Source organism: Elephas maximus, chromosome 3, assembly GCF_024166365.1.
Source record: "Elephas maximus indicus isolate mEleMax1 chromosome 3, mEleMax1 primary haplotype, whole genome shotgun sequence".
NCBI classification, from domain to species: domain Eukaryota; kingdom Metazoa; phylum Chordata; class Mammalia; order Proboscidea; family Elephantidae; genus Elephas; species Elephas maximus.
In genome coordinates this window covers 27,875,911-27,898,720 of record NC_064821.1, presented here as the reverse complement: position 1 = coordinate 27,898,720, position 22,810 = coordinate 27,875,911, and the positions used below count along the sequence as shown (strand labels likewise).

The 22,810-nt window shown below is 41.7% G+C and overlaps 2 protein-coding genes across 2 annotated transcripts in view; one reads left to right on the top strand and one right to left on the bottom strand.

Moving 5' to 3' along the window:
- Positions 1-350: 350 nt before the first annotated feature.
- Positions 351-22,690, top strand: LOC126072112 (zinc finger protein 846-like). The gene is given in 7 exon segments (XM_049876798.1): positions 351-758; positions 15,064-15,786; positions 16,451-16,535; positions 17,526-17,609; positions 18,505-18,587; positions 19,639-20,573; positions 20,575-22,690. Coding segments are annotated over 6 exon segments (1,473 nt in total). The 5' UTR covers positions 351-758; positions 15,064-15,606; the 3' UTR covers positions 20,681-22,690.
- Positions 5,120-22,810, bottom strand: part of LOC126072111 (zinc finger protein 14-like) — an 87,381-nt gene continuing 69,690 nt past the window's right edge. The window contains exon 7 of the mRNA XM_049876796.1: positions 5,120-5,568. The gene's annotated coding sequence lies outside the window, so the exon portion shown is untranslated. The remainder of the gene's footprint in view (positions 5,569-22,810) is intronic.

The following is a 22,810-nucleotide window of genomic DNA, read 5'->3' as shown; positions in this document are numbered from 1 at the left end:
AAACTTTATTTTTGCTTTACTAAACTTTGTGACATTTTTACTCTACAACACATCCATGGCATGCGCTGGACCACGTCACACCTCTAATCACCTCCCAAGGCTCATCCCGTTCTGCCCATAGTCGCACCTTTGCCTTACTCAGCCAAGGCCGGCTCTCAGCCACGTCCGGGTTTTTTCTACCACCAGCTCTGGCGCTGAGCTGACTCTAGGGCCCACCTCCGCTCCTGCGCGTGGGTAGAAGAGTTTCTCTGCCGGAGGCGGTTTAACGCCGCTGACTCACTGGCAGAGCCCCGCAGGTCTGCCCAACCCAGCCCGAAGTTGGAGGCGGAAGTGCGCGTTGGTGGTTGGGAGCCGTCTTCCGGTAGAGCCTCTTCGGATATGAGCGCCGTCGCTATTCCGTCATCGTCCAGCGAGGCCTGGCTCCGGAGAAGTCCGCGTGATGAGGAGGGCCAGTATGTGGAAGGGGCGGTGACGAAGGGCGGGTCCGGCCTCGGCCGCCGGGGGGTTTCCTTGGAGAGTCCCGCCTCAGTCTGCAGTTCCTACAGTCACCGCAAGCTCCCCGAGAGGAGGTGGCTCGGGAAATGCAGGCAGGGCGCGTTGGTCAGGGTTTTTCATTTATTGTCCTCCCTTCAAAAGCCTCTAAGGCAACTTTTGTGGCCTTTCTTGTAAAGGAAAAGCTGCTCCGCCGTTTGAGTCACGGTGACTCCGGCCCCAGCGTCCTCCTATCCCCAGGAACCTACCGATTCCGGCGTGTTCCGGTGAGCACTGGGTGAAAATTGTTTCAAGGGGCCTCTTTCATTTCTTATGCAGAAAGAATCTGAAAATTTGGCTTTGGGCATCATCATTCGTTCAGGTAGAAAAGATTTTTCAAAACGTGTTTAGAGAGTATATATTTTTGCGTATAAACATAGGTAGACCACAAGTCTTTCTACTAAAGGACGAAAGCCATCGGCTCTTCTCTTCATCTGAACGTCTTAGATCTGTACATCCCTACAGAGCCTCAAAACGGGGGCCTCCAAGAAGAAAGGATGGAGGCTTTATTATTCTAGTAGTAGAAATTAGAATTGAATTTACCATAAACAGGATATTTTGACTAAGTGTATTTTCTCTCACATTTTTCTTTTGGAAAAGTTCTGTCTCAAAGAAAATTTGACATCCATAGGGAGAACACCCATTGTAGTAGATTCATCAAATGTTAACATTTTGCACATTTTGTTCTTTCTCCCCAGATATATAAATACATTTTATGGTGAACAATTTCATAGTAAGTTGAAAATAAATTGCAGATGTAACACTTGACCTTTAAATGTTCCTCCTAAGGATTAGGACATTGACCGATTAAAGCAAAATACCATTATTTCACCCAAGAAAATAAAAAATAATTCAGTTATGCCATCTAATACCTAGTCCATCTAATAATTAAAATTCTCCCAAAAGAAGCCTTTTGAATGTTTTTGGATCCAGGATCCAATCAAGGTTCATATATTGCAATTGGTTATGTTTTTTAGTCTCTTTTAACCAAGAGCAATGTATATTATTCCTGTCAGTTATAATGGCTTTCTGAAAAGTCACATATTCTTTTCGGTTACATATCTGGTATTTCTGATCATATTCTCATTTGTGTTTACGTTGTTTCTCCATTTCTTGTGTTTCCTGTACACTGGTAATTGGGTCCCGAGGAGGGAGTTAGTAAACTTTTTTTTTCTGAAAAGGGCCAGATAGTAAATTCATAGACAAAAGTAAATAAATGGGCGTGGATGTGTTCCAATAAACTTTATTTACACAAACAGGTTCGGGAGCCAGAATTTGCCAACTCCTCGTTTAGAGAGTTCAAAAGATCTTTTGCAGAATATTTTGTAGGTGATGTTGTGTACTTCAAATTGCGTCCCACCAGGGGGGCATAAATTATATTGTCCCTCTATTGGTCACGCTAAGTTTGATTACTTGGTAAAGATAGTGGTTACCAGAACACTCTTTCTTAAAGATAGGCCATTCCTTTTGAGTTGGAAAGTAATTTGTGGGATGATATTTTGACACTCAGAATATCTTGTTTTCCAACAATCTTTTTACCAGTGGTTTTAACATTCATGAGTAGCCTGCAGTGAATAAACTTAGTACAGTAGTCCCCTCTTATCCACGGTTTCTCTTTCTGCAGTAGCAGTTACTTATGGTCCACAAATATTAAATGGAAAATTTTAGAAATAAACAATTCATAAATTTTAATTTGTACCCCGTTCTAAGTAGCATGATGAAATTTTCCGCTGTCCCACACCATACCTCCCAGGATGTGAGTTATTGGTACTATCCATGGTTACAAGGCATCTGCTGGGGGTCCTGGAACCCCTGTGGGTAAGGGGGCACTACTGTACATGTTTCACATTTGTGGAGGAAATTTTATGTGGAATTTCTAGTTCAAAGGGCAAATGTGTATGTAATTTTGCTGGATACTATACATCTCCTTTCATAGGTCTTGTACCAGTTATCACTTTCTGACTCTACTTTTTCTAAGCATATTTAAAAATTATTCTGGAGAAAAATAAGGAAGAAATTTTAGTTTTAACTGTAAGGCACTTGTGCTCAAAAAGAGTATCTTCTTCACTTTCATCCTGAGTAAGAATATTTGAATACATTTTCCGAAGTAGAGTGTTTTGATTTTCATTGTATAGTGGGCAGACATTTTATGCAAGTTTTATATTTAACTTTTATATTGTAATTCTATTTGTGTGCAGCTATACTGTAAAATTTTTGCAAGGAATGGTGATTGTCTGACAGTCCACAAATGATTATCAAAATCCTTCAATGAGCTAGGCTCCGTGCCAGGCGCAGAGAAACAATGGCCATCAAAAGAAATGTAATATTTCCATCATGGAGTTTACAGTTCATCTGTGAAGATATGTTTTAAAAGAATAATGGCAAAGTTTGGGGACACAAGAATTGCTTAATATGAGGGGGCAGGGAAGACCTCTTGAGAGGGGTTGATATTTTAAGTTGACAACGAAAGCATGAATAGGATTTAACCAGTCGGGATTGAGCCAGGGTGAGGAGTGTAAAGGAGCCCTGCCGATGCAGTGGCTAAGTGCTCAGCTGCTAACTGCAAGGTTGGTAGTTTGAACCTACCAGCTGCTCCATGGGAGAAAGATGTGACAGCCTGTTTCCGTAAAGGTTTCAGCCTTGGAAACCCTATGGGGCACTTCTGCTCTGCCCTATAGGGTCACTATGAGTCGGAATCAATTCGATTTCAGGTGAAGGAAACTTCATGAGCAAAATACCAGAGCAGTTCAGAACTTAATGTATTCTTGAACTGCGAAAAGTCAGGGTTGGCTGAAACAGAGCAGATAAAGAGAGAGTTGACTGGAATACAAGGCAGGACCAGGGAAACGACTTACTCTGGACCATATTCTAAGGCCATGGGAAACCTCTGAAATGTTTTAAGCAGGAGAGTGACTTAATCTATTTACAACTTAAAAAAAAAACCATTGCTGTCGAGTCGATTCTGGCTCATAGTGACCCTGTAGGACAGAGTAGACTAACTTAAGTAGAATCCACTAACTAACTTCTAGTTTGAGAATAGGCTTCAGGAAAGAAGAGTGAAGGCATGAAGTGAAGATCGAAGTTTATAGTAAGTAAGTTTCCACCATGATGGTGGTAGCCTACACTGGGATAATTGTTACAGAAAATAAAATAAGTGAAATGATTTGAGAGTTTTGTGGAAGGCAAAATTGAGAGAATTCAGTCATTCTTTCATCTTTTCATTAAAACCCAAACCTAACCCATTGCTGTTGAGTCAATTCCGACTCACAGCGATCCCATAGGATGGAGTAGAACTGCCCCAAGGGGTGCCTGGTCAATTCGAACTGCTGACCTTTTGGTTAGCAGCTGAACTCTTAACCACTGTGCCGCCAGGGTTTCCATCTTTTCATTTCCTAGAGTGTTAAATGACAGATTCTTGAGTTATAAAATGTTAACAAAGATTTTATTTGAGAGTACCTAATTGCTGCATCAAAGAAGCCTGGCACTCAAGAGGAATATCAAAGACTTCAATCTGAGAAAGATAGCAGTTTCTTTAAGAAGTTTTGAGGAAGTTGGGAAAAAAAGGAATAGGTTCTAGAAAGCTGTCATTTAAGCAAAGGTAGGTCCCTTTGGAAGTGGGGACAAAATTGTGATTGGGCCACATGTCCCTTCTTCCATTTGCAATAGGTGCAAATGTTCTTGGCTTTACTATGATGAAGTCTCAAGATAATGTGGGTTTGGGAAATACTAGTGAAGTAAGTGTTATATGTGGAAGCACCTGGGGCTGCCGTAAACTGGCTAGGGTGTTTTCTCCTTGACAAGAAGATAAAACCAGTTGTTGTCTAGTCGGTTCCGACTCATGCTGTCTCTCTGCATGTCAGAGTAGAATTGTGTTCCATAGGGTTTTTAGCGGCTGATTTTTCGAAAGTAGATCGCCTGGACTTTCTTCCAAGCTGCCTCTGGGTGGGCTTGAACCTCTAACTTCAGTTAGCAGCTGAGCATGTTAACCATTAACCCAGGGACTCCATTACTAGAGGATATATAGCACTTAATTAGTGCTTGAATGGTTGATTAGGGCCCAGTGAAAATGCAACCCGGGGCTGTCCTTATGGAATTTGTAAACTAGCAGAAGAGGCAAACATGTAACCAAATAAATAAATGTATTATTACAAATTGATGGGGGTTTTGAAGGTAGAGGACAGTGTTAGTGTTTCACAGTTATTTTCTCGATATGGAAGTAGGTGAAGCTGAGAAAAGGGCTTTCTAACAGAGTGACATTTAAGCTGAAATCAGAAAGACGAGGTGTAGGAGTTAGTCATGTTGGAAAATGAGGGAGTAGGAGGTGGCAAAGTGTTCTACGAATTGGTTGATTGCATTTCTGTGGTGAGAGAGGGGAGTTAATCTAGAGTTCCTCCCAGATATGACACTGGAGTCATTTTTCATGATTGGGGAAAAAGCTGAGGGAGGAATCTAATCTTCATTGTCAAACTGATGGGAAAAAAATAAGTGATATCTGTATGAGAGGATGTAAATCAAAAGAGATTAGGAGAAAGTATGAATATAATGTTTGAATTTTATTAGTTTGAAATCAGTTTAAAGAATTTAACCAAAGCCAGTGGCTGAGCTTTGAAACATAAATTATTCATGAAAATTTCCTTGTATTAATATCAATCTTAGCAAATGTTTGTGTTCATAAACAGAGGGTCAAAACTTCTTTGAGTGGTTCCACACTCCACCTCAGTGTTCCTCCTTAGTACCCAAACTGGGCCTCCAGTTTCCTGAAGAAATGTCCAGAGTGACAAGTTCTTTGTGACTCCCTACAAACACTGGTACGTCTAGGGGTGGGATCACTCCATAGGTAAATGACCAGGGGACACCCCTCTGAATGTAGGCTGCCAGATAGCTCTGAAGGGGCCATGAAGCCTGAAAATGTCCATGCTTCCCTCTCTATTTGCTGCTTAGAGTTCCAGTGAGCTGGCTGGACATAGCGAAACAATTGACGAGGGTTCTGAAAGTAGAGTTGTCAAGAATGTGCATATACTGGTGGTTGGGGGTTCACTGGAAAAACAATTTTAAAAATTACATAAATTTGTACATGTGCTGTAACATAACAGTAATGCATCACATGTATGTTAAGATAAATAATAATATAATTAAGATAGTCTTTAGTATTCATGCCATTATTATTTAAATAGCTCTAAATTGGAAACAACCCAAATGTGAATCAACAGAAGAATGGATATGTTGTGGTATATTTATTCTATTTATACTATTGCAGCAAAAAGGAAGAATAAATCAAGGGTAGATGCAACAGTATGGATGAACTTCAGAAATACAATGTTGAGTGAAAGAATCCAGACACAAAAGATTGCACATCCCTCCCCAAGGCTGGGTCAGGTCTCATTAGAGAAGGTGTGTGTATTAGGTATCTATTATTGACTCACAAATTACCACAAAGAACACACATTGATTGTCTCATAGTTTCTGGAGGTCAGGAGTCCAGACATGGCTTAACTGGGTCCTCTGCTCGGTGTCTCAGCAGGCTGCAGTCACTGGATAGCCACTGTGAGGGGTAAGCTGAGGGCAGCAAGAACTATGCTGTCAGAGACCACGAGGCATTCTGCATTCTTCTGTCACAGCTTTGTCATCCAGCTATTTAGTCTCCCCAGATAGTAGGAGAAAAAGTGAACCGACCATCAAATACACAGACCCCCAGGCAGGTGGTGGGTACTTACCTTCAGGTACCTTTCTGGAAGAACCCTGGCTGACGTCACCTATTAGCCCTCATGCCAAGCAGGCTGGGATTAGTTGTTGCAGCCTGGTGAGACACTAAGCCATGTTTGGACTCCTGACCCACAGAAACTATGCAGGTCTCTCTGCACAGTGTGGTTTCAGCCTACTGGATGGCAGAGAAGCTGGGTGACCTCGGCCAGAGCTGCTCCACCAGACAAGCAGAAAGCAATCCTCCAAGGTACTGCTGAGCTGTAGTTGGTAGGCCAATGTGAAGAGGGAGTTGGGGCACCACTGGGCACGAGGTCTGGGATGCATGGAGTCTGCATCAGGAGAGCTGTTACCTCTGGCGAGCATGTCAACTGATGTTGGTGGGCAGGTGTGCAGAGGAATTTGGGTGCCACTCCAGGCACAAGGCCTGGGACTCTCAGTGTCCTTATCTGAAGGGCTGTGGGAAACAAGCCGCTGGGGGTATAGGTTAATTGTGGGTGGTACACAGAAGAATTTGGGGTGGCCCTGCACCATGTAGCCTGGAATGTGCAGTGTCTGTGTCCTAAGGGCCATGGGAAACAAGCCTGTGAGATGCAAGTGCAGCTGGTCAGCGGGTATACAGAGGGACTCCCTCTGCAGGTGGGAGTCTTCTGAGTGTACAGTGTCCATGTTGGGAGGGCCATGGGAAGGTGGTAGCTGGGCTGAGGCTTCAAGATCATCACAGGACTGTGTGTTCTGGGCACGTGACTGGGGTGGACCACCACCAAATGTCCTCACTCCCACAGTGCTGTCCCCCCCAGGGAGCAGAGGGATCCAGAAATAGAAGTCCCCTTCCTTCTGCAGTGTCCCTCCAGTGCCCTCTGCTGATGAAGCTTAACACCATGCTCCGTGTAAAAGAGAAATACTTGAAGAATCCAGTCCTTTATCACATGGAAGGTATTGAAAATGAATTTTTAGCTCAGATGAATAAATTGATAACTGGCACAGTCCACTGTCTACTCAGCTTCCATATATGCACTCTACACACAAATCTGAATACCCTTACCGTAATGAAACAGTTATATTTCCACCTAAAAGGGTAAAAGTAAAATTCTAGCCTTTCCCAAAATGAGAAGATTCACAGTCGCAATAGTCATTGTGTTCCCATCACAGGCTATATTAATTACTCCTCAAACTTAGTCACAGTCTCACTAAATAGTCTGTTACCTAAAGACTACATCATGAAGTTCTAATAACATATATAAAACAATTGGAAGTAGGAGATGGAAGAAATGAATGGTTAGTTTCTATGAATAAACATATAAAGAAATACATGCATATAATGAGCAAAGAGAAAACGTAAAACTGTTACAGTTTTTGCTTCTGTAATTGGTTGCAAGCTTGTAGTTGGCTTCCGTCTTCAGTGACCAATTCCATATTTCCTTTGCCTTTAGCCTGGGTTCTGCACCTGATGGAGTGACCTAATCGTTCATCTCCAAAGGGTCAAAGTCCTCCATTGTCCTGCCTTTTAGGTATTGTCAGAGTACTCGGAGATTCTAAAGTTACTCTTTCTTCATTTGTGCAGCAACCCAGTTTCCCTTTGGTGATTAGGATCACTCACACCACCAGTAGATTAAGAACTCTCACCTCCCCCCCTCCTTTTTTTCTTTGCTTCTTGGTTGAATGGCATAAGAAGCCCAGAATAGCCAGGTGGCAATCTCGTCGTCCAATTTATTGGAACTATAATTGTGCCTCTTGGGGGAAACACCATCATTAGGGACAAACAACTCCAAACCTGCAGAACTCAAAGTTGGTGGAATTGGAAGCAAAAATTTTGGTCAGTCAGGCTATTCCCATGCTTACTCACTGATTCCTGGACCCATGTATTCTATTAGGAGACAACACCAGATAAGGGTCTTTGATTCAAATCACATACTGTGTCTTATAAGATGGAACCCCATCTCTTCATAGGGTTGTCTCCCAATTTGCACTGTAACTGAATTTGCAGTAAGCCATTCCACTTCTCAGTTAGGCCATCTACTTCTGGGTTTTGAGTATATGATAAGATCAGTTGATTCCATGGGCATTTTCCCATTGTTGCACGCCTTTGAAATGAAATGTGTTTCTTGATCAGAAATAATTCTGTGCAGAATGCCATGACTTCAGATAAATGATTTTGTGAGTTCATGGATGGTGGTACCAGCAGAAGCATTACAAGTAGGATAGGCAAATCCATATCCTGCAGGTGTGTCTATTCTAGTCAGGATGAATCTTTGCTACCTCCATGATAGAAGGGGCCCCATGTAATCAGCTTGACACCAGGTGGCTGGCTGATCCCCTCCGGGAAATGGTGCCATATTGGGAACTCAGTGTTGGGTTTAGCTTTTAACAGATTAGGCACACAATAGTAGAACCAGCTGGGTCAGACTTGGTAAGGGGAAACCCATACTGTTGAGCCTATGCATAGCCTTTTTGCTTGTCACCATGGCCATTTTATTCATGGCCCATTGAGCAAACCCTGCAGTGGCTAGGAAAAATAACTGACATCTAAAGAGTGCATCATTTCGTCCACCTGATTATTAACAGTCTCCTGTCCAGTGGGTCACCTTTGGTGGGCATTCACATGGGACACAAATATCTTCATCGTCTATGCCTTTTCAGAGAGGTTCATTCACAGACTTCCTTGTCACAAATCTTTCATTCTGTTCCTTTCACATCTTTGCCCATCCAGCCAAACCATTGGCAACTGCCCATAAGTGAATGTGGATCCATACTTCTGGCCATCTCTCACTCCAGACCCATTGGACAGCCAAATATACCTTTTGAACTTCTGCTACTGATGGTTTTCCTTTGCCAGTGTTCTTCAGGGTTACTCCTCAATGGGGTTATAGTGTTGTAGCTTCCCACTTTCCGATGATACTGGCATGTTGTGCAGAGTCATCTCTAAACCAGGCTTGGTCTCAGTCAGCTGGACATAAGAAATACCCCAGGAAACTATAGGCATGAAATTGAGGGAGAGGAGGCAGTGCAACCAGAATTGATGTTGAGACTTTGCCACCTGTTCATACAACTTGCACTTACTGGAACTTCCTGAGTTTGATCTCTTATACCGTATACCATTTCCATTTGATGATAGATTGCTGCCGTATGCCAAACTTATGGCTGCGTGGATCAGATAAAACCCAGTTCATTATTGGAAACTCAGGGCACATGGTCACCTGATCCTCCATGGTTAGTCTGCCAAGGCTCAGCACAAACCAGAAGCTGTTTCTTAAAAGAGGGCATAGGTTTGCTCCAAACTACTAGACGTCTGTGCTATTATTATCCAATTGGTGCTTGCCAGAGGCTTCCAGCAGGGACTAACAGCTCCAAACCTGCAGAGCTTAAAGTTGCTAGGATTGGATACTTCAGGTATCATTGAGTTTGCTGGATCATATGGACCAAATGCTCGAGCAGCTTGTACTGAAACCTGAACTTACTGCAGAGCCCTTTCTTTCTCTGGTACCCACTTGAGACTGGAAGACTTTCAGGTGACTAGATAGGTTAAAGCACACTCAAACGTGGTATATTTTGCCTTCAAAAATCCAAAAGGCCTACCAAGTGTGCTTTTTTTTTTTTTTTTTTTTTTTGGAAGCAGGTGTGTGAGGTTTAGTAACTTCTCTTCCATCTTGGAGGGAATATCTTGACATGATCCAGGCCACTGAACCCCCATAGACTTCTTTGAGTTGGCTGGCCTCTGAATCTCCTGCCTGCAATTTTGCATGTCTTATAAAAGTATCTAAAATATTTGCTACTTCCTGCTTGTCTAGTCATCTAGTGCTGCTATAACAGAAATACCATGAGTGGATAGCTTTAACAAAGAGAAATTTATTCTCTCACTGTCTAGTAGGCTACAAGTCCAAATTCAGGGTGTCAGCTCCAGGGGAAGGCTTTCGTTCTGTCAGCTCTGGAGGAAAGTCCTTGTCATCAATCTTCCCTTTGCCTGGGAGTATCTCAGTGCAGGAACCTCAGGTCCAAAGGACACATCTGCTTCCGGCACTGCTTTCTTGGCAGCATGAGGTCCCCCTGTCTCTCTGCTTCTCTCTTTTATATATCAAAAGAGATTGGCCTAAGACATTATCTAATCTTGTAGATCTCATCAATATAACTGCCGCCAATCCATCTTATTACATCATAGTGATAGGATTTACAACACATAGGGAAATCACATCAGGTGATACAATGGTAGACAATCATACAATACTGAGAATCATGATCTAGCCAAGTTGACAGATCTTTTTTGGGGACACAGTTAAATCCATAACACTGCTCATCAGATCCCACTGGCATAATGTCAACACAGTGGAACATGTGATGTTTTGTAGAATGTCAAGACCTCTGTAGAGAAATTATGGCAGAGAGCAGGATTATTGATATAACCCTGAGGCAATGCTGTGAAGGTACGCCGTTGGTTCTGCCAGGTTAAAGCAAACTGTTTCTGGTTGTGCCTTCAAATTAGTATGGAGAAAAAGGCATTAGCTAGGTCAGTAGCAGCACACCAAGTGCCAGGAACTGTGTTGATTTGCTCTAGTAAAAATACTAGGCCTTGGACAACAACTACAATTGGAGTGACCATGTGATTAAATTTGTCTTAGGCTGGATTCTCTAGAGAAGCAAAACCAGTAAAGCATATATATATATATATTACACAGAGAGAGAGAGATTTATATTAAGGAAATGGCTTATGTGGTTGTAGAGGCTGGAACGTCCCAAGTCCATGGATCAGGGTAGAGGGTTCTCCTGATTCATGTAGACGCAGGGACTGACAACCCAAGACTGGCAGGTCAGAGAGCAGGGCTCTTGCTCACAGGCTGTAAAGACCGATGAATCCCAAGATCATCAGGCAAGACCGCAAGGCTTCTCCTGATTCACATAGCCACAGGGGCTGGTGAGCCCAAGATCAGCAGGTAAGCTGCTAGCTCAAGTCCCAAGAACTGGAGGTCAGATGAACAGGAGCCAGCTGCAGGATCCAGCGCAGGCAAAAGTCAGAATGTTCGCTTATATTCAGATACAGGTGACATGCCTAAGGAAACTCCCTTTCAACTGATTGGCTGCTTACAGAAGATCCCATCACGGGGATGATCACATATCACATCTCAACAGGGAAGTCATCACAACATTATATGACTGCCAGAACACTGAGAATCATGGCCCAGCCAATGACACACAATCTTAACCGTCACAAAGTTTATGATAGTTCATAGTCTGAGATTCATGTGACTTCTCTTAGGCAAAAGTGGTGAGTTAAATGGAGATGTGATAAGTATCATGACCCCTGCTTTTTTCAAGTCTTTGATGGTGGCATTAATTTCTGCAGTTTCCTCAGGAATACGTTATTACTTCAGTTTATTACCCCTTTTTATCTTGATGGGTAAGGAGTTCCAGGAACTTCCATTTAGCTCTTCCTATGGATCAGAGAGCCATTTTTGGAATCCTGCCAATTGCCAAGAATATCTATTGTTTTTGTTGTTAGCTCCTGTTGACTTCGCCCCTAACTTATGGCAACCCGTGCACAACGGAACAAAGAGCTGCCTAGTCCTGCGCCATCCCCATGATTGGTTGCAGATCACACCATTGTGACCCATAGGATTTTCATAGGCTCATTTTCATAAGTAGCATTTCCTCCTAGTCCATCTTTGTCTGAAAGCTCTGCTGAAACCTGTTCAGCAGCACAGCAACACACAAGCCTCACTGACAGGTGGTGGCCATGCATGAGGTTCACTGGCTGGTAACTGAACCTAGGTCTCCCGCATAGAAGGTGAGAATTCTACCACTGAAACACCAACACCTCAATTATATATTTAGGAGTGGAAAAATTACCTCAGGGTGGGTACATGGTCCGACTGGACTCACCATGAAATTGTAATTAAAGTTAAGACTCTCTCACCTGATCACTTTAAGACTCCACTTTCACTGTGGGCCACAGTTGTATTTTAAGTTTCCAGGAATTAGTGTACCCAGTGTATAGTTACTCTAATAAAGGATTACAGGTTCCTTTAGGGGAAGGCTTGGAGAAATATTTATAGGGTGGACTTGTGGTAATGGTACAGTGTCCTTACTTCAATGAAGGTGATCTGGATCTGTGAATTAGGTTTGAAAATCGGGTAAGAAGCTGTGATTCTGCACCGTGGTGACTCAAGTCAGGTGTTTGGCTACCAGACTTTAGCCTTTCTTGTTATACAGATCAAACAGTATTAAAGCGCCGAGATTGGTAAACTATGGCCCATGGGCCAAATCTGGCCCTCTTTTTTTTCTTTTTTAAATAAAGTTTTTTTGGAATACACTCATTTGTTTACGTACTGTCTATGGCTTCTTTCATACTGCAGTGGCAGAAGTTGCAACAGAGACTATATGATTCACAATGCCTAACATATTTTCTGTGTGACCCTTTACAGAAAAAGTTTGCTGATCCTTGCTATAGTAAGCTGCCCAAGTATTTCATCTCTAGAGACACCATGATCAGATGGCCATCACTAAAGATCTGCCGCAGGCAAGGAATTCAGATTACTGGCACATTCTCAGTATTGTTGTCGGTGGTTAAATATCACCACTTGGTCTTTGCTACTCTGGGCTCCCATCATCCCCGCTAAAATCAGGGAACTCATCTCAATGGTAGTATCCCCCACAGTCATACCTGACCTGTAAAGGAGAGTAACCACAGAGCTCTTCAAGGATGCAGCTACTCCCCTCATGAAATTCATGAAGAGTGTCTTCTGGGTCCTCTCTTGGAATATACGTGCAGATCACACATGCTAAATCTAGTGCAACACTCCTCTCTAAGCCTTTGGATTCTCTCCTCCACATTATGTCAGGGAAGCATACTTAACTGTAGGCCACCGTTGAGTCTCAGTTTCAGTCATCCAACCAAGCAAATGGTTAGATCCAGCCCCAGCTGTATGAGATAATATATTAAATCTAAAACGTCTAGTAAGTGTTCCTATGTCAATGAATTTGGTTCAATCTACTGTTATTCCACCCTTCTTGACCTAACACCCTTACAGCCCACTCCCATACATGTTCCCCAGGTTATTAGCCAGATTTTATCACTAGCAAAGTCTTAGAATTATTTTGGTGTGTAAACTATTTCCTCCTGCATTATATTGTATACCTGTCCCCCTTCCCCTCCACGGAGCATGCTGATATTTTACACTAGTGGTAATGGGGTGGTTGTGATGGGTCTTGAGGAGAAAGAGCATTCCCTTTGAGGGCATCTGCCCCAAGTGAGATTATCACATAGTTGTCAAGTACAGAAAGGCTAGTCTCCTCAGGAACTAAAGGGAAAGGTACTTCCGCTGGTAAGGGAGGCTCAGAGTGACTTGGAAGTTCAAGATTGTGAGTTTCATCTGGGTTCAACTAGATATCCCCATCCCAAGTTTCAGGCTCTCGTTCTTTCACGTGAAAAACTTGATGAGATTGAATTTAACTGGTTGTAACTCAACATGTACAATTAAAATTTGCATTTGATTTTCAGCAGTATCAGCTTGCAGCTACAAGAAATAGTTTCTTAAGGGTTGTCATGGAAGCTCTTTGGTTCTCAGGCCTTGACTTGAGCTGCAAGTTAGCAGATCTGAGCTTGTAATTTTCTGTGCAAGTGCACTCAAAAGAATCCATCCCTCACCACAAACGTTATAGTCATTATTACTGCTATAATGGTCAAGTGCAGTAGCCACTTGGACTCCCAAAGGAAGTGCTTTAGTTAGCACTTCATCACAGTCAACCATAGGTGATAACTTGATTAATGTGATGCTGCTGAATACCTTTCCCATTGGCAAGGAGCTCAACATTTTGCTCAAGCCTAGAGGTGTGACCATCCAATCCTAAAATCTCATTTTTACAGATCTATCTCCTGGAATCACTCTGTTCCAATTCTACCTAAGACTGGGCCCAGTCAGGAGACAGAAGCCACACCTTGATTTAGACAGGAGAAATGTAATATGAGGATGTAAGGAGACCTCTAAAGGATACCTTCGGATTGATGGAGAGTACCCAAGGAAGGTCAAATTTGGAGGGGGTTTCCTTCACAAATTGTGATTTAGGCTTTGTCAGAAAAGATGTCATTACAGTCTACTGGGTGGTGAAGAAGCTCAGTGGGTTGTCTGGTCCAGAGTTAGCCCACATTTGCTGGGCAAGCAGGAAGCAATCCTCTGGGATGCAGACAAGCCACGGCTGGTGGGCAGATGTGCAGAGGGAATCAGGATGCCACTAAGGTACAAGACCTAGAGCATTAGGTGTCCACATCAAGAGGCCATGGGAAATAAGTCCCTAGGGTCCAGGCAAGTTGTGGCTGGTAGGTAGGTGTACAGAGGTAGTCAGTGTCCTGTTTTTGGGTGGAAATATTTTCTGAAGGAATAGCTAAAGGTAAGAACGTAGAGAGGCCAGTGTGCCAGATCCCTCCAAGTTCCAACAAAGGACATCAGGAATGTCTTAATTGAATATTTTTCTCATCTCTATAACGCCCAATAAAAGTTTAGACTTATGAGACAAGCTAACTAACATTCAAGTCTGAGTCAGCACTTCATAACTGGGTGACATTTTGCCAGTTTTTAGCTCTTTGAACCTGGGTTTCCTTGGCTATTAAGTGATGGATAGAATCATATCCAAGTCGGAGGATTAAGATAATTGAAAGAGATTATATATGTAAAACTTCTAACAGAATCTCTGGCACATACGAATGCTAATTTTTACTTTCAATATTCATATTGTATATAGTATTCTACATTTTTAAATGACCTTTACATATGTAACTATCTTCCGCAGTGAGACGGCCAAAGAATTATGTTTGCCTGTTGCTTACTGATTGATGTTTTGAGACAGGACTCCAGACACAACTGTAACAAGAGGAATTAAGACCAGTTTATCCATTTAAATTCATGAGCTGCTGAGAAAGAACCTTGGAAGCAAGAGAAGGTGTGTTTAGGCAAATTTCACTATCAGCCTCCCAGGATGGCAGCCATAGATATGTCACCTGCATGTGGTAAGTCCTTGTTGATGCTTCTTTTCAGGTATTCTACTTTAGGTTACTCCCACACAACACAGTAGGTTCATTGCTCAGTCATGCTGTGGGCCACCTGAGAGGTGCTAAAGTGGGCCACAAGGTGAATACATCAGGTTCCTGCTATTTGAGATGGAAGGAGTGGTTGTGTATGCTTTGGGAGGAAATGGTGTATATTCACATTCATGAGTTTTATCATCTTGGTTGAATTAACAGTTATCTCTCTTTGGATTTCAAATTCTGTACCTATAAAATGGAATTATTAACCCCTTCATGGGTCACAAGACCCAGAGTCCCCTTTTCTGGCTCTGGGTAAACCAGGCTGCTTTGGCATTTTAAGAAGTGGTGTGTTTGTGATATGTTATATGCATGGCATGGAACAGCTTCTAGACAAGCGAATGTCAGTATTGTGGACCAGCATAGAATCTCATATTATCTTTCTTCTCCCTGAGGTCATCTATCTCAGGACTCTTTCTGTCTTCATGAGGGGAAATCAGAGGAGGCAAGGATGGTGGCTGGGTTGCTGTCAGATTTTTCTCAGGCAAGTGAGAAGTTGACTTTGTTTCCGGAAGCTAGCCATGTCCCCTCGTAATGACCCCAAGCTTCTTAAGGAAATATGACCCTGCTCAGGGACTGAGTCTCAAGATGCATTTCCCCAAGACCAAGGGCATCTCATAGTTTCACAGGGATTACACTGGAAATGATCCTGTTTCCTCTGTATTTACTAATTCTTTCTGACCCTCAGTCATACTGGCGTGCATTTTGTTTTGCTGATTGCTCTGTCAGACATTAAGGAAGAAGATGAAGTGTCTCATCTCAAGGAATTTGTTCTGCCAATATGGAAAGAATTCATCCATTTTGCAGATTTTATAGAGTGCGCAATGTGCTCAGGACTGGCTGCAACTTATGGAAAGAGGGAACAGTCTAGTTGTGGAGATAAGTTCAGTTATGTGCTAGTGGTGCTGTAAAAACAAATGACTGCATGAGATTACCAGGCAGTGTCTATACATAGAAGAGGTCTGAGTACTCATTCCTGGAGTAGATAACGGGAGACAATAGAACCCCATCTAGGCGTCATATCTCCCTTCCTCAATCCCTCATCCATCTTCCTGTGGACACTAAAGGAGATGGTACTTGGCTGAAGTCTGCATGTGTGTGATGGTTTAGGGCTTGGTGACCTTTGAGGATGTGGCTGTGGACTTTACACAGGAGGAGTGGACTTTGCTGGATCAAACTCAGAGAAATCTCTACAGAGATGTGATGCTGGAGAACTACAGGAACCTGGTCACACTAGGTAAGGCTGGCATCATTAATACATTTAACCTATTATAGAATGGATATTTTTAAAAACCTGTGTGAGCAGATGGGAATATAATGGTGAATGAGACAGAAGTGGTTCCTGTCCTAAACAGGCATTTCCATCTCGTGGCTTCCCTGTGAAAATGAAGATCTCTCTAAATAAATGACTTTATTTCCCCAATGGATTGCAAATCTTTGGGCTTCCTAGATGTATAAAATTTCAAGTATGTGTTTCAATTTTTTTTTAATTGTGGTAAACACATATGTAACAAATTGTTTGCCATTTCCACATTCTTCATGTGTACAATTTAGTGACATTAGTTGTGTTTATCATGTTGTTGAACCATTACCATTATTCATTTCCAAATTTTCCCATCACCTTTAACAGAAGCTCAGTATCCCCTTAGTAGTGAGTTCTCCTTTTCCCCTCCCTCCCACTAGCCCCTGGTTAACCACTAATAAATTTTGTTCTCCATAATCCTAGACATTTCATATAAGTGGAATCATCCAATATTTGTCCATTTGTGGCTGAGTTATTTCACTCAGCATAATATTTTCAGGATTTATCCATCTTTTAGCATGTACCAGGACTTCATTTTTCTTTAAGGCTGAGTAATATTCCATTCCATGTATATACCACTTTTTGTTCATTCATTCATCTGCTGGTTGACATTTAGGTTGTTTCCACCTTTTGGCTATTGTGAATAATGCCACAATGAATGTTGGTGTACAAGTATCTGTTTGCACTCCTGCTTTCAATTCTTTGATCCCTAATCCTTTTAAGGCACAGAGAGAAAGTATGTTTGCATTTTTGATCCTTTCAAAAGAACTTATTAAAAATTTGGTGTTGTTATTTTGCTGTTTCTGAAGTTAGACTTTACCATCTTCAGAATCCCCGAAGACTAAAGTTTTGGTTCCTGATTTATGGAAAGTTTTGTTATTTATTGAACAGCTTTTTTTTTTTTCATGTATCTTTCCCCTTTAGCAAGGTACCACTTACGCAAACCTGGTCTGATCTCTCAACTAGAAGACGAAGAGCTGAGAACAGTGGAGAAAGGAGTTATCCAGAGTAAGTAAACAGACAGATATAAGTTATTATGAAGAGCAATCCTAGTCTGGAAGAGGGCAGTACATGTGGAAATGTCCATTGGGAAACATTTTAAGGTGTACTCTTTTCTAGAATGTTGAGTCCATTTTGTTTCCGAGATTCCTTATGTAGATTCAACTTCCTGTCATTTTGTCAGACTGTGGTGACTTACATGTTGGTAAGATGCTGGAAGCATGCCATTGGTATTCCAAATACCAGCAGGGTCACCTGTGGTGATCAGGCTTCGGCAGAACTTCCAAATTAAGACAAAGTAGGAAGAAAGGCATGGTGTTTTATTTCCAAAAATTAGCCCGTGAATACCCTATGAATCACAACAGAATATTGCCCAATATAATGCTGGCAAGATGACCCCACTAAGTTGAAAGGAACTCAAAATACAGTGGCTGCAACAATGGACTTGAGCATATCAACAATCGTGAAGTTGGTGCAGGACTGGGCAATGTTTCATTCTGTTGTACATGGGGTTGCCATGAGTCAGAGCCAACTTGTCAGCAACTAACACCATCCATCTTAAACATTTTCTTGGTCTCACAGAAAAATCTGTTGCATTTTTTCTTAATTTTTTTTATGCATGTGCTTGTCCAATTTTTTCCCACTATGATTATTGTCAGTGTTATTACTTAGTAAATGATCTTGAAACCATGTAAATAATTACCTCTGTTTTTTGACACCTTGTCCTTATCACTGCGAAACTTTTGACATAGCCAAACACTTCAAAGTCTATTTTTACTTTTTAACAATTTAAACTATGTTTCAGATTAGTACTTTAAATATATTTTAAATACATGATCTCTTAACACCTTTATCCTCCACAATTTATTTCTTCAAAACTTTTTTTTTTTCCATTTTATTTCAGAATTGGACTTGCAACTTAAAGCCATAGTGTCAGCACCTCAGCAAGATATTTCTGGGAAAAAAGTTTCCAGTGGAATACAGCTGGTAAGATTTTCAAGTTGTTATTTTTTTCCCTCACATTAGTAATAGATGGAATGCCATTACGATAGAACCAAAACAAAACCAAACCCATTGCCATCGAGTCAATTCTGACTCATAGCAACCCTGTGGGACAGAATAGAACTGTTCCCTAGGGTTTCAAAGGAGTGGCTGGTGAATTCGAACTGTCAACCCTTTTGGTTAGCAGCTGTAGCACGTCATAGCTCTTAACCACTGTGCCAGCAGGACTCCATAAGATAGAACCCAAAAAACAACTCATTGCTGTTGAGTCAATTCCAACTCATAGCGACCCTACAGTACAGAGTAGAACTGCCCCATAGGCTTTCCAAGGAGTGGCTGGTGGATTTGAACTGCCGACCTTTTGGTTAGCAACGAAGCTTTTAACCACTGCACCACCAGGGGTCCCTAAGATAGAACAGTAACCCTAGAACAGCAGCCCCAAAATAATGAAAAACATATGAAGCAAATGGCATTTGCCCAAGAGAAAAGAGAATCTTTAAAGAGATTCTTTGAATATTATGAATTTGGAGAACACACTACACTTAGCTCAAAACCTGTTTCTTCACAGTTACCACAAGTAAGCATCCTCATATATTTAACGTATTTGATATATAAATTAGTCTAAACAATTATTAGAGAAACTCTCTCTAAGAAGCCCTGTGGCAGTAGAGACTATAATACAGTCTCTTGGCTGTACAATCACATAATTCAACTTGAAATAACTAAAAACAGGATCGAAGCCCAAGCCCGTTGCCATAGAGTCGATTTTGACTCATAGTGACCCTATAGGTCAGAGTAGAACTGCCCCATAGAGTTTCCAAGGAGCGCCTGGTAGATTTGAACTGCTGACCTTTTGGTTAGCAGCTGTAGCACTTAACCACTATGCCACCAGCGTTTCCAACTATATATATGAAGGGAAAACAGTAAAATCTTCATTCATAGTAGTATTTCCTATACATAACGAGAATCGTGATGAGAATGTAACTGTAATGCATATGAAAAAGCTTTTAGTCATCATTTGTCTCTTCATTAACAGGAAAGAATCCACACTGGGGTGGAACATTATGACTGTAAACAGTGTCAAAAAGCCTTCAGTGAACATTCATGCCTTGAGACTCACATGAGAACTCATATTAGAGAGAAAGCACATAAGGGTAATCGACATGGAAAAGCCTTCAGTAAGAACTCTAGCCGTACTGTGATCAAAAGAACCCACGCTGGGCAGAAACCTTCTGAGGATTATCAACATGAAAAAGCTTTCAGTCAACCTCCAAATATTGTGCACAAAAAAACTCAACCACGAGAAAAATTATATAAGTGCAAAGACTGTGGGAGAGCCTTTGCTAATCAGTCATACCTTAAGGTACATGTGAGATCTCACATTGGAGAAAAACCCTATATATGTAAGGAATGTGGGAAAGCCTTCACTAATTCATCACACCTTACAGAACATGTAAGAATTCACAGTGGAGAAAAGCCTTATGTGTGTAAGGAATGTGGGAAAGCCTTCACTCAATCCTCAGGACTTATGTTACACATCAGAACTCATACTGGAGAAAAACCATATGAATGTAAGGAATGTGGGAAAGCTTTCACTGATTCCTCAAGTCTTAATCAGCATGTAAGAATTCACAGTGGAGAGAAGCCATATCAATGTAAGGAATGTGGGAAAGCCTTTACCCAATCCTCGGGCCTTACTGTACATTTAAGAACTCACACTGGAGAGAAGGCCTATGAATGTAAGGAATGTGGGAAAGCTTTTACTCGTTCCACAAGCCTTAATATGCACATGCGTACTCACACTGGAGAAAAACCCTATGAATGTAAGGAATGTGGGAAAGCCTTTACATATTCCACATGCCTTAATATTCACATGCGAACCCACACTGGAGAGAAACCCTACAAATGTAAGGAATGTGGAAAAGCCTTCATTCAGTCTTCAGCACTTTTAAAACATGTAAGAAATCACACGAGAGAAGCTCTATAAATGTAAAGTATGTGAAAAAGCCTTTAAATGTAAGTCAGACTTTAATAGTCATATCCAAACTCATCTGGTGAAAGACCAGTGCCGTCTATAACTTGGAAAAACTTAGAGTGGACAAAAACCCCATTAATATAAGGAATGTGGAAGAACCTTTATTAATTTTTCATATCTTAGAGAACAATTAAGAGCTGTCATTGGAGAGAAGCCTTTGGCTTGTAAGGCATGAAGGAAAGCATTTACTCATTCCACAATGCTTATTTTACACATCTAGAATTATGGCAAAACCCCTATGAAAGTAAGGAAAGTGGCACAACCTTAAACTATTTCACATACCATAATACTCACATAGGATCTCATATTGATGAAAGACTCTATGTATGGAACTCATGTGCTAAAGCCTTAATAGCCATATGAGAATTCACACTGGATTAAAACTCTGTGAATGTACAGGTTACAGGAAGACCTTCACTTGTTCCTTATATCTTACCATTTAAGAACTCAGTTGAGAAATATCCTGTGAATTTAAGGAATATGAAAAAGCCTTTGGAATCTCCTCACAACCTAGTATGTAAGAATTCACACTGAAGCTGTACAAGTGTAAGAAATGTGGAAAACCCTTCACTGATTCCTCAGGTCTTACTGAATTAATAAGATCTTGCAGTGGAGAGAAACCCTGTGAATGTAAGATATGTGGGAAAATAGTAGTTCTGCCAACTGCTTTAATATTCAACTGTGATCTCCTGTAATAGTGAAGAAAAACTTTGATTGTAAGAAATTTAGGAAAATCATCATTTTTTCATTGGATTGTCCATCATCCTTTCGTAAACATGGAGAAACTCGCACTCAATAGAAACTGTGAATATAGGGAATGTAGGAATGCTTCCCTGAGTCCTGAAATCTTATGGTCTGCTGACAAAGACATGACTTTCTTTCTAGGTGGTTACGCAGATCTATTTTGAACATTCTCAATTCTTCCTGATCATTCTTGTGCACAATGTGTCTTTTTTTCTCCTAAGTGCAACACTAGGCTAGTCTCCTAACTGACCTAACTCCACGGCAGGCTCCTGACAGCATCATCAAGTGGCAGCCTGGCCAAAAAGGGGCCTGTGAGAGTCACACTTAATCCTGTTTCAGCCACCTGGATTCGCTTGTTGGATTCACATGGTCTTAGGGGAGGGAGGGATGAGTTGTGCAAACAGTTAATATGCTTAGCTGTTAACCAAAAGGTTGGAGATTAGAGTCCATCCAAAGGCACCTCAGAAGAAAGGCCTGGTAATCTACTTCCAAAAATTCAGCCATAGAAAACCCTGTGGAGCACAGTTTTCCTCTGACACAAATGGGGTTGCCATGAGGGTGAATTCAGCAGGAACCAGTGGTGATATATAGTGAACACAATGATCACTTGATTGAGTACACTTCTCTCCAAGTCTTATCTGCAGTGGCTCTCACTGGATAAAGTGTGGAATATAGTATATCTCTGTAAATACACCTCTGTCTCCCTCTTGCACCTGATCCTTTTGAATGAAAGGTCCGAATGTGAGCAGGGAATGAGTGGAGAAAAGTTGAGGTTATAGCTACTAATGTGAGACTGATTTTTGTGGCCATGGAGGGATAGCAACAACCCCAGCACCTAAGGAGGCAACACCTTTGACCGTTGGAAAGTACAGGGAGGGGTGGTTACAATGAATGCTGCCTTTGACCACTACGTCCAGCTCCATAGCCTGGAAAAGCAATCATTTTTCTGCTAAGTCAAGCAACAGTTGTGTCTGGCAATCTGATCCTCTATTGGATTTGTCATTCCTGTCTATGTGCTATGAAAACAAAAATTCATGGACACGATTGCTTCTGATACTCAGTTGTGATTGATGCCATCACTGACAGCTCCTGATGCTATCACTGGCCCCTGGGTACTGACATGCTGACCAGCACAACCTTGTTTCAGTCTGAATGATGCAAATTCATAACTTCTGATGCCTAAGCAGGCTTGAGTTATGTATGGTGATAAAGGCTGCAACTGCTTGGTGACACTGTCTTTGGGACCTAATCAAACCAGTGTAATGGTGAGCCAAATCAAGTTTAACACCAACTTCTGAACGAGAGTGACCTGTGCCCTTTTGTCTTACATGTTTGTATGCATGAGGACAGCAGATCATAGAATGGCTCTCTCTTGGGGATGAGAGTTATTATATAGCCTATCTGTTGCACTCTTGGGAACCCTGGTGGC